General features: G+C 35.1%; 1 protein-coding gene across 2 annotated transcripts in view; it reads left to right on the top strand.

The window, feature by feature from the left end:
- TGFBRAP1 (transforming growth factor beta receptor associated protein 1) overlaps window positions 1-11,968 on the top strand; it is a 36,449-nt gene extending 24,481 nt beyond the window's left edge. For both annotated transcript variants that reach the window (XM_085320778.1, XM_085320777.1), the window contains exons 7-12: window positions 632-689; window positions 2,021-2,164; window positions 3,208-3,354; window positions 5,262-5,421; window positions 6,036-6,469; window positions 7,343-11,968. In XM_085320778.1, coding sequence (XP_085176904.1) covers window positions 632-689; window positions 2,021-2,164; window positions 3,208-3,354; window positions 5,262-5,421; window positions 6,036-6,469; window positions 7,343-7,531 — 1,132 coding nt within the window. In that variant the 3' untranslated portion in view covers window positions 7,532-11,968. The remainder of the gene's footprint in view (window positions 1-631; window positions 690-2,020; window positions 2,165-3,207; window positions 3,355-5,261; window positions 5,422-6,035; window positions 6,470-7,342) is intronic.
- The last annotated feature ends 489 nt before the right edge of the window (window positions 11,969-12,457 follow it).

Genomic DNA, 12,457 nt, shown 5'->3' on the forward strand with positions numbered 1-12,457 from the left:
AAAAGTGAAACTACTGTAGAATTCTCCTGGTATGTTTGTTTTTTATGGCAAACTTTGTAATAAATAGGAATGGTAGAACATAATTTTATGACTATAACCATCATAGAACTTAATGTTAACATTATAGCATACAAAGAACTCTTGTGACATGGGAGAAAGCTATTCCTTGCCTGACTGTTTCATGCTGCATTAAAAAAAAAACTGTTTTTAATAGAAATGACAGTTTTAAATGAAAGCATCATAAAAATTTGATTCAATGATAGCTGATTTTCTACTGAAAGAAAATTTGTTTGGGGGGACTGTGCCATCAAGTCTGTACCTAAAATAAAAAAAACAGCATGAGGGTCATCTCATTTGACACATACTTCTAAATGTCTAAGTTAGAAATAGTAACTGTAGTCTGCCTCTAGAGAAAGGAGGACCAGATGGATACACTTCTGGGACAGAACTTCTCTCCTTTGAGTATAAAAATGAGCCTACAGTTGCTTGTTAAAATGTGCACATGAGAATTTWCACATCACCTAAAAATTTCACCATAGCCAACTATTTGCTATAATCTGTGCTATTTGAACCATTATGGAATTGTTAGGAAAGATCTAGAAGTTTTAACTATTACTTTTTTTCTATACAGGTATTTTGCCCTTGGTCTCCTGTATCACTACAATGGTCAGGATGCTGCAGCACTTCAGGTTAGAATAAAGCTTAGTGTTGTCCCAAAATATCAGGTTATCTCCCTGCGATTARGATCTCTAAAGCGCTAGTTTTGTCTACTTGAAGGGTGATACGTGTATGTAGGAAAGAGAAACTTATGCTAAAACTTCCTTGAGTAAACTGATGGGCTAGATATGAAAAACATGAAGAGCTTACTGAAGATAAAAACTTAGATGCTTTTATGCTATTTTCTAGGCAGAACTTTGCATGCCTGAACATATGTTTATATTCTTTAAATATATACAGAAGCACTAAAATAATCAAAAGACCATTTATGATGGTTTTGGAGGAGACATCAAAACATATCCTGTGCTGGTTGGTCTGTATACGCACAACAACAGTACTAAAATCCCATGGCAGGCACTGATAGCAGTTGGGAGTTGCTTCCTACTCTGGCTCAGGTGCACACAGTTGGCAAGATTTGTGGGTTTCAGCTAGCTCTGTAATCCTTTTAGGGTCCATCTCCCTTCTGGTGCCACTAGTCACTTAGACCAGCAGTAGTCTGTAGACTGCAAAAGTAACTTTTAGTCCTGTCTGAAAAATAATCTAGAAAAAATTATTAAAATTTTTACTGATTAAGAGCATGTATATCTCAGAAGATATGAAATACCTTTAGTAGTTTATGTTACTATGTGACTTTTGGAATATGGTTATCACAATTACTTTGTCAAATGCATTAAAGTCAGTTTGTAAGCAGTGATTTCCTCGGCAGAAACAAGACAGTAAGAAAACAAAGGTCTAAGAGGGGGGAAAAAAAAGTATATATTTGTCACATGTAAGGTATGCTTTTTTCAGGAACCTGTTYACTGCTAAACTGGTCTGTTAGGTGTATCACCTTTCAATTCCAATTATGATTTACATAAAAATAAATACTTTCTTATAGTGTCTTTAAAATTCTTCAGTCAGAATAAGCATAATTCTTGCTCTTTAAAGTTATCTTTGYATTATTTCCTTAAGTTTGTGCATTCGGAAAACAAAAAAGTAGACTGTACATTGAAGGAATATTATCAAAAGCTTTCTTTGCAATTARTGTACCTCCTCTTGAAGTGTTCTGGCAGTCGCTGTCAATATGAGAATTAGCTGAATATGGCACATACAAGAAAACCCTGTAATGGAGACGTGGTGTGAATTTAATGACAGTGAGATTCCTGGAATAGCCTGTAGGAATGCAGATTGCCTAATTCCACAAGTACAAGTGGCTAACACTAAGTGTAGTAGTAGTAGACTATATACATTTTGAGTTAAAGACTTGATAAATGTTTTAAGCATGATAYCTATGTACACTTGAATCTCTGCTTTTTTGTTGCAGTTATGGGTTAAAATAGTTAATGGAGACATTGAAGACTCTACACRTTCAGATCTCTATGAATACATAGTGGACTTCCTTACTTTCTGCTCAGACCAAGATCTAGTGTGGAAATACTCTGAATGGGTTTTACAGAAAAATGAAGAGGTTTGTAATTGATATGTTTCTTCCCAGAATATCACAAATATAAAGTACTGTGTCTGAAACACTGTTTGGGTGTTCAGTAACGTTTGTATCATTGTTAGCTAATCAGACCATTTTTGAAGAATATTTAGTAGTCATTAAATAGTAACTGACTGAAGTAAACAGCCAAGTTTCTTAATTCTTTTAAATTCCTGTTAATTTATGTGCTAGTGGTAATTGCCACTTTTCCTTCTGAGAACAGTTTTAAGTCTTTCTGAGCAATGAAAGATACAGCGTGCCTTTTGCTTTTCTTCATATTAATCATACTTTTTAGAACTTAAAAAAAAAAAAAAAAAAAGTTAACCTAATGGGTTATATTACTGAAATCCTTTTAAAAGAAACAGCAGCAGTAAAGGCAACTCGGTAACTAGGAAGTAACATAGCCTTGTTCAAGAAACACCTCAGAACAAGAATTATACTAATTATATTAATTCCACCAAAATTTAAAATACAATTTTGTAATATCTATTAGTGTTTTGTGCCAAGTTAAATGCCAATGGATTGCTTTATGTTGTAGCAGACAGTGTGTCTGCTACTGGAACTTGTCACTACATGACTTATATTAACTTAAAGCACAGTCATCATATGTTAATGATGAGATTTAATCTTGGTTTTGGTCACTAAAGAAGTCTSTCAAATGTGGTGGCATGCACAAAGAGCTAAGGCTGTTAGCATTCTGTTTTTTTTTTTTTTTTTTTYACTTATGCTTCCTTCCTGCAAAGGACTCAAGTATCTTTGTCTGCTGTTATGTAGATCATCTCACTTGAGACAGGTAGAAGTTTTGCCTGACAGAAGGTTTATAGGCTGTTGTATGGCTTACAGATTGAGGAAATGAGGGTGGGGATAGGTGAAATCACAGTAAGCACCAAGTGGTGTAATCTTGGTGGGGGGGGTTGCATTGTTTGTCTTTCTCAATAATGTACTAACTAATCTGATAATGCCATTATGTAGCTATTTAAAATAAAAGGATTGCCATTGACTTCCTAAATGCATTTAACTCTTTCTAGGTTGGAGTACAGATTTTCACTAAAAGGCCTTTGGAAGAGCAGGAAAAAAACAACATTAATCCAGATGATATCATCAGTAGCCTTAAGAAATATCCTAAGTCACTTGTTAAATATCTAGAACATCTAGTGTTAGAAAGAAAAATAGAGGTAAGTCCTCCAAGAATACCAAAAAAAAAACACAAGCCAATGTCTAGAAGAAGTTACTTCTAATTTGAAGACTTTCAGATACGCTCCAAATAAGGAAGAAGTGATTTTGAGATTAAAATACAAAATCAGGAGTTGAGAATACATTCTATTACTAACTTTTCAACTTGAAAATGATAGTAAGACAGTTTCTTACCTCCTCTGAGTTCTTCCATGTCACTATTGCATGTTTTTCTGCCTCACTGGTGAGGTTTAAGTCTGTGGTTTAAGACTTTTAGGTCAATTTCTCTGGGATGCTTTGTTACTTAGTAGGACATTCACTTAAGAACTGTAAATCCTTAATAGGAGGTTGATTAACACAAAACTTCCTAGGTCACCTACAAACTACACAGGGAAAGAYGAAACCTAAAAATGTATTTGGTCTATCATAATTGACTGCATATTGATTTCTAGAAAACATTTTTAAATGTTAGCTGTTTCAGAACACCTGAGATTTTATGCAGTAGCTTCTCACACTAGATAACAGGACTAACGATTTATTGTTCTAAAAATCTTGATTTTTTGATCTCTGGTAAAGCCATGGAAAGATGGTTGAAAAWTTGCTAATCTTGTTGCAGTGTGGCAGTAACACACTAACATCGCTAATTCAGTCTTTTCCAAGTAGATTTGTCATTCTGTCCTGGAGAGATTCAAAGAAGAAATGACAGTATTAAGACATGTACCTCTTATGTTGTAGAATTCCAAACCACTCCAGAAGTTGAATGTCCAAAAAATATGTTCATTGTTCATAGGCACCAGTGTATTCTACCCTTGGATTTTATCAATATGTAAAGCATAACATAGAAGAAACAAAATGTTTTRGGACTTGGATACGAGATGCTTTAAGCTCAGGAGAAATGACTTTAACCTGTGAATAAAGCAAAGAAATTAATATTGAAAGAATTCAGCAGATCTGATGACCATTTCCCTGGCTACATCCTTGAAATGTGTGTGCTAGATAAATGGTTTCTTTTTATTGTTTTTTCAAATGTATAATAATAATGCAGTAAATATTTTCGAGTTTCTGGTATATGGCACCATGACCAATAATAATGCTAGTTTCTAATGTCAGAAATATTTGCAAATGAATACTACTAGTTAAACAGTGTCTTYAGAATATGTCTAACAAAACGGATGCATAATTAAGTTGATTCTACCTGCTGGTAAAGGCTGGATTCTAAACTGATCTCTTCAGAAAGTGCTAGATTATTGTGAATGCTTTAGTGAGAATGTTTCAAACAGTAATCAAATTATGAACTTGTTTTGCTTAATATGTGATAGTGAATAATGCAAAAAGCATTATGCTAATATGTAAATTGCTGATACACTTTCAGAGTGTCTGTCTACTACTGGTGGCTTACGCAAAATATATTGCGGAAGTCAAAACACACTTGAATATGGAGAAGAATGAATTAGATTGAAATTATTCATTTTACAAGGGAAATAAACATGAGGGCACAGCATASTTTATACTTGTGTTCCAGAGGGGAGAGATTTTACAGCTTTGACTTTCATTAGCTGAACATCAAAGGAAAACTTCTKTGCAAGAAAATCTACTTACAGCGCTTGTTTTATTTAAGGCAAAGAATGGTTTAGGACAAAGATTTTCTTTCATATCTGTATTTCAGAAAAATCTATAGAATTAAGATAGAAATACAGAGAACCCAGAACACTTGTCTTRTGCTGCTTATTTGAATAATTTGTCAGTTGGCATGAACAGAAGATTTTTCTGATTCAACAAACTAAGGAAATGAATTAAAACACATTTCTGTGCAACTATGTATGTATTCATCAAAGTATTATTGGTGGTTATAGGTTATTATAGAGGTTTTCTCTGTAAACTGAGTTAACATTGCTATTTTTATCTGTAGAAGGAGAAGTACCATACCCATCTAGCTGTCTTGTATTTGGAAGCAATACTTCAGTTAAAAACTGTGGCATCAGATAATTGTACAGAAACAACTGAACTGTTGTTTAAACTACGCAGTCTTCTTCAGAAATCTGATCTCTATAGAATTCACTTTATTTTGGGTAAGATGTGTTTTCTCTGTTATAAAAACTATATATCACTTCCAGCAGAAAGCTGAATAAAGTCTTCATAAGGATAGAAAACTAAAAGATTCAAGGTTTCTAGCTGTGTAGGGCAGTAGGCTTACTCTCATTTCAAATATACATAAGTTAATGGAGAAGGCATTTCTGTTTCCATTGTCTTTGAACTAACACATTTAATGAGTTAGAATAGTATGTTTGCCACTGCACCAATCACACAATGCTATAGGTAGCTAGAAGAAATATCATCATACAAAAAAAAAATATAAGCTGTTACATTCAGCATGTAACTTGTGACAGTCTTTGCAAATGGAAGAGTTAAAAGTTCTTATTAAGCAGTCTGTTTCTCAAATAAAGTGAACTATAGCCAAGCATTAAAGAATTAATTTTCAAGGATTTGTGGATCTGTCTTGGTTGTTGACAACTGCCTCCCCCCACAATCCTGAAAACTACTTTTATCTGTCCTATATATAGCTGCCAAGAACTCTCCAAAGTTAATGGGAATTGAGCTCTAGGTGTGTGTTTGCATTGACTCTGGGAAGGGAGTAATGTTTTCCTCCACTGAGCAGAACATTGTATTGTTTTTTTCTTAACAGATAAAATCCGGGGCACAGATCTTCATATGGAAAGTGCAATTTTATATGGAAAACTAGAAGAACATGAGAAAGCTTTGCATATCTTGGTCCATGAGTTAAAGGACTTCGGTGCTGCTGARGAATACTGTATATGGAACTCTGAGAATAGAGATTTGCAGTACAGACGGAGGCTTTTCCATATGCTGCTGTCAGTATATCTAAATACAGGCACTGCAGACTGTGCAGTAGTTATGGCTGCTGTGGATCTCTTGAATAACAATGCTGCTGAATTTGATGCAGCTCTAGTTTTGCAGCTAGTGCCTGACAGCTGGTCAGTACAGCTCCTCTCCCCATTCCTGGCTGGAGCAGTGAGGCAAAGCATTCATACAGAAAGAATGACTCAGATTGCACTTGGATTAGCACAAGCTGAAAATTTAATCTACAAACACGAGAAGGTAGGTTGRTGTTTTGTTTTATTTATTTTAATGGAGGATTTTTTAAATTTTCTGTTTAAATGCACTCRACTGTGATCAGATGATATTTGAAATAAGAGGATAAAGTTGTCTCTTCAGGTCCCAGGCAGTTTTATTAATTGCCACTATTATTACTATGACAGCTCAATTCAAACTTCAAAATTTTACACTTTCCCTATAAAATAAAAGGATTCCTTAAAATAGAAACCAACTCTGTGAACTTCTGAACTGGATGAAAATAAATCTAAGGTTTCCAGATTAATGAAGCTCTTGCATAAATTTTAACAGACTTGAACTAGTATTTTGTAGGATTGAGACTTGTCAGAATTTGCAGATAAATTTGCACAGCACCTGGCATAAATTCAAGCTTACCCTAATAGCTTTTGAAAGTAGTAAATTCACTTGCGAAGCACTCTCCTTCTAGCTGGAGCTGTGTTGCTTARAGCTCCTAGTGAATTCTTAAATTTATTTAATTCAAATGACAGTTTAACTTGCAGAATCATTCTGGGATAAGAATGTATTAATGCTCAGTTTTCTGTGGATTTGTCACATGCTCTTGTTTGGGAAGCTGCATCAGATTTTGAGTTGCACAGTGTGTGAACACATACACCACACACCACCAACAAAACCCAGTACTTAAGAGGGAGCAAAGGAAACTAGTATGAATGTGGAAGTGGAATTCAAATTAAATAGTTCAAACAGTCTTTTCCTATGACTTCAATCACTGACCACGTTTGTCCAGTTGATGGAGCTGAAATAGCTTATACCTGTGGTATCAATTAAATCTTCTTGTACTACCTCCTAATTTCCCTTCCTTTCTTGCTATATTCATATTTGGATTCTTCTTCTTTTTAGGTTAAACAAAAAGGAACTCCGGTGGTTCTTTCAGATAAAAAGGTCTGTCAGGTGTGCCAAAATCCCTTCTGTGAGCCTGTATTTGTGAGATACCCAAATGGGGGTATGGTCCACACACACTGTGCTGCAGACAGACATCTGAAGTCAAACGTGACTCATCACTCTTCCAAATCCAGCAATCAAACTTGAAATATGTTTCAGGTCCCATGACTTTTACACCATTGGAAGTGGGCTGGAAAAAGAACAATGTGCAGCTACTTTAGGTATAAATCAAGTTGAACAGGTAGCCCTTGGGTTAATGGGAAGACTCTAGTAAATATGAAATCTGGCCACTTACCTTGTTTTCTAATGAATGTAGATAAAAGAAAATTCACTACCAGAAATGGAGAGATTCAAATACAGGCTCTTTTGTATATAGTAATAAACAATTAAAGAAAATGAGCCATTTCTTCACAGTAAAGATGAACGTTAGGGAGATAAGGCAAACAGCTATTTTAAGAAATGTCACTTTGCACTGAAYGTGGTGTTGATAAATTTATAGAGGTGGAGATGACATCTATGGGAATTGAAATTCTTGGAATGTTATATGACAAAACTGGCATAATGCAGCTTATTATCAAGACAAAAATGTGTGCTGGTTACAATGCTGGCTGCAACATGTCCTCCTTTGGGCTAGATTCTCTTCCCGGGGATCATATTATGAACTTGTTCTTTGCTCTACAAATTGTTGGCTTTTGCACTTTTTAGGGTGTTTTTTTTTCCTCYCCCTCTCCTCTGCTGTATAGGATTTAACAAACTTAAGCACTGGTCTGTTAGATTTCTACTCTTACAGTTAATGTAAAAAAACTCAGTGGGAACTGATAGTCTCAGTCACAGGTGTGCTTGAAAGAGAAATGAAGTCAGAGTGTCTGGTCAGACTATAGTCACTTTTATATGGGGGAAAGACTTTAATATTGATTTATTTATTAATATGCAAAGATACTGTACATACAGTTGAATAAACTGATCTTATAGAATTTTCTTGGTGGATAAAGATGTAGCTGATATGTAAGTGTACAGGTTGTGACAAATGTTTGCTATAACATAACTTAACAGACTGGAACTCCACAAGAGTAGATATTAGTACTTGTGGATAACTTTGTGCAATCAAAATCCCAGAAAGAGAAAAATTAATTGGGAAGACTGCAAAGGTGCACTACAGTGTTACTGCATTTAGTGTATTTTACTGAAAATTATTAATAACATACTTCTCAACAACAGCAAAATCACTTATTTACTGCCCTGATAAGTATTCAAGATGCTATTTAACTGTTTTTACAGCAATTAGTTTAAAAGAGGCAGTTTCCCACAAGAGAGGTTTAGAAACAAAGATTTTTAATTAAACTTGAGTATTGAAAAGTCAAAGTATTTCTCTTAATTCTGTAACGCTGTAATAAATGTCAAGCTTACTGAACAACACACACAGTTCAAAGATTCAGTATGGCTGCTTGCTGTTTTAGCATTACAAATTGGAGTTCAGACTTTCAGCAAAATGGGATAGCTGCCCAGTATCTTCTAGATGCAATCTCAGCATAGGTCTCCTGTTACAGAAAGGCTGGCTCATGAAACAGCCTTGTAAACTTAGTGTTGCATCCAGGAAGAAGCAACCAGATGGCATCCAGGAAAAAAAACAATCCATATCTTTGTCTTGGAAACAAAAGTTCTTTGGATCTTTCCTTCCTTCCTGAGTGTGATATTAGAGCAATTGTGCAGGGTAGGAAAGTTGAAGTAAGGAGTGTTAGCACTTTCTACTAAGATGTGAGCTATGTTTAGTAAAAAGAGCTCCAAAAAAGAGGACATCTGTGGACATTTTTGACTGAATTCTGGCATGAGTGATTCTCCTGTGTTACGCTGATATGAACAGAATCTTCTGTCTGTGTTTCTGGCTTTTAAACATTGTATTCAAACAGCAATGATGAAGTAGAGAAATTACAGTTCCCTATACTCAAAATATTGACTGATAGAGAGAAGTTGACTTTACAAAGATCTGATAAACCTTTTGTGTATAGTAGCATGCAGTTCATAGAAAATATTTTCTTTTGCTGCAAACATCCTCAGCATACCCTTTGTTTCTATTTGATAAGGACATAATAAAACAAACATCATTATCCATGGTTAAGGCTAGTTCTAGCCACTAGGTAGTGGTGAACTTGTCAACTAGTACTGCAGCTGAATAGCGCTCATATCATTCCAGACTACAAGGTAAGGTTTTAAACTGTTAYTGTGTAAGAAGGTGTGGCATTAATATTTGATGTTCTCTAAATAAGTATTTCAGCTAAAATGCAGCTATAACTCGTATCTAATTATACATACAGAACAAATACAGAAATCGGAATAAAGTAGCACATTTGCAATCATAGATGTCCTAAAGGGTAATTAATGTTTAAGTTTAGGGATCTAACTATTTTACACCCTCCAGAAATGTGGTTTAAAAAACAAATACTAACACTTAATTCATACATTTTTACCTATTTTTTAAGTTTTGTACTAGAACTCATTTGGATGAATTCATATGAAAAGCCTGCAGTAATAAAATGAAAAAGTGAAGAACTGGTAGAGCAAGAGCAGCCAGGTGGGTAGGACACTTGCCAGAGAGGGGGCAGTGAAGGGGCAACTCCAGTGTGTTTATAGCTATGATCAGACTCCACAGGAGGAGGTGGCTGCCCACATCAGTGTGCGTGGTGGCCTTTATTTTATCATCAGAAACCTTATGGAAGGGTTCTACATTACATTTTTTTGCCATTTTTTCCTCCTCCCCTTAAACTGTCATTTTGCTAATTCATGTTTTGTGTGCCTGCAGTCCTGGGCCAGCATTGCTGCTTAGGTAAGTTGTTCTGATATGCCTACAGTTGTAGTAACAGAATGATAATCTAATTATTAATTGCTGACTGGATTCAGGAAGGAGGTGARGCAGGAAAGGAGGAATACTTCTTTGATCATGTTCTAAGCTTTGAAATGAAGTGGAATCGTGCTCTGGGAGTTTAAAGCTTGATATGCAGTCTTTTTCTCTCTGGTTAGGATGTGTTGTTTTGGACATGGCTTTGGGGAAAAGGTTCAATGAGAGTATTTCTTCTTAATTTAGCTTTTGCTGTAGTGATTTCATGAATCTTTTGTGCCATTTAGTTCGTCTCGCTAAGCTTTTCTTCCAGTGAGCACCCTCACCTTTGTTGCCTAGAGTTTGGAAACTGAAATGGTACTGCAGTGGAGGTGTTTTTGTTTGGGTTTTTTAATGTGACAGAATATCTGTGATTTAAGATGTAACAGATGAAGTTAGTCTCTCACATCACATTTGCAAATGTTGAGAGATGTTTACTTAACTTGTAACTTCTGATTACAGAAATTGTGCAACTGTCGTCTTTGGCCATTCTGTGTTATGGTGGCCAATAGGTGCAGAAAGTGCAGGTTAAACCCCTTTCTGCCCCCCCTTTCCCATCTCCATTCTTCCTGTCATAAAAATTATCTATAATGTGTTTATGTTGTGCAGTATTTTCCTCTAAGGCAAAAAGGGAAGAAAAATATGACGGACATTGCTTATCAGAATCTGCCTCTGTTCAAATTAAGATAAACGGCTCTAAGAGTATGGCAGTAGTTTGTTGGATCTTTCTCTGATTTAAAGAGATGAGCATCATGTCAGTAACATTACAAGCATGACGATTGTAAAAAATTGCTATTTTCTCATGACTTTGTTAGAGAAAGTATACAGTATGTATCTATAAACTGACTTCTTCAGACAGCCTGTACTGTGGTGGCTTAAGTTTGGCACAAAAATCCTGGCTACACTGAAATTCTCTCTTTACTGCCTGCTACTCCCAACCTGCAAAAGTACCTTCCAACTTGTGTTATCTGGTTAATGTCACTTTTTTTTTAATCGTTTAATTGACATGGGTGCAAATCTTGAATTCTGGATGGACTCCTCAGGCCCATCTGTCTCTGTTCAATAAGATGTCACTTTATTACACGAACAATGTGAAAGTCTAATATCTGCAGCTATAGAAAGGTGGTAGGGTAGAATATGGATATGTTTTCTGAAACTTTTATTAAGTATTTRAACACACAAGCATTATCCTGACTCTATTTAATCTTTATTAAAAAAAAAAAGTTTTTTGCAGGATTCTTGTCCTCAATGACTTTAAGAAATACTGTTTTATACAATTGTACTAAGTAATTTTTATTACTCTTCCCAATTTGCTTCTCTCTTATTCAGTGTAGATCTAAGTCTTTTATTACATCCTACTGTTTATAATACTACAGGCAGTTAACTAATACATTTTCATCAAGCTGTTCTCCTGTTGCCTGTATTTACTAATTAATAATATTTCTCCTGCTTTAGAACACTTTAGGGCTTATGCCTTGTCAACACTGATTATTAAATGTGCTGCTACTTTTAAAGAGAAAAGGAGAAAAAAAATAAAGGTTAATGACATAATGTGTGACTGATTATGCAACTGAAGCTCCACTGCAGTAAGTTAGTTCAAATGGAAATCTTTACTGTTAATGCTTTCTGGCTTAATGGTTATGTTGGTGAACATATACAGCAGTATGTGGAATGTACAAATGTATAAATATGTTGATTTTTAATAAAAAAAATCTTTTAATTAAATTTCTGTCACTCATTTCTAGATAGATAAACCCTGGGATGTGACTGGCTAAATGGAAGAATAAATAACTTTCTTTACGATAAGTAGAGTTCATTTGGGTGACTGACAGAGGTTGTCAAATGAAAGGGCTAAATTAAGGAATTACAGGGTAATAATGGAAATAAGTGTTCTTATTCTTAAACATCAGCCAATTTTACTTTTAGAAAGTTTTTACTTTCTATTTACCTGTTTTCTGACTGAGTTTGGGGTTTTTAGATTCAGGTGGAAGCAGCTACTGCCATTCTTGATGTGGAAAATCTTGATCTGCCTCTGTGTAACTAAAGTAATCCTTTCTGTGATTAAAGCTAGCAGTTACATTGGAGGACAGAGAATGGACCTCACCACCTCTTTGCCGTGTCACTTTGCCAGGAGATGGACAGACAAAGCAAGATCCAGCAGTGGGCATGGTAGAAGGAGATGGTTATCTCATTGTGTCATA

This window comes from Rhea americana, unplaced genomic scaffold (assembly GCF_003343005.1).
Source record: "Rhea americana isolate MKP2758 unplaced genomic scaffold, rheAme1 scaffold_66, whole genome shotgun sequence".
NCBI lineage: Eukaryota > Metazoa > Chordata > Aves > Rheiformes > Rheidae > Rhea > Rhea americana.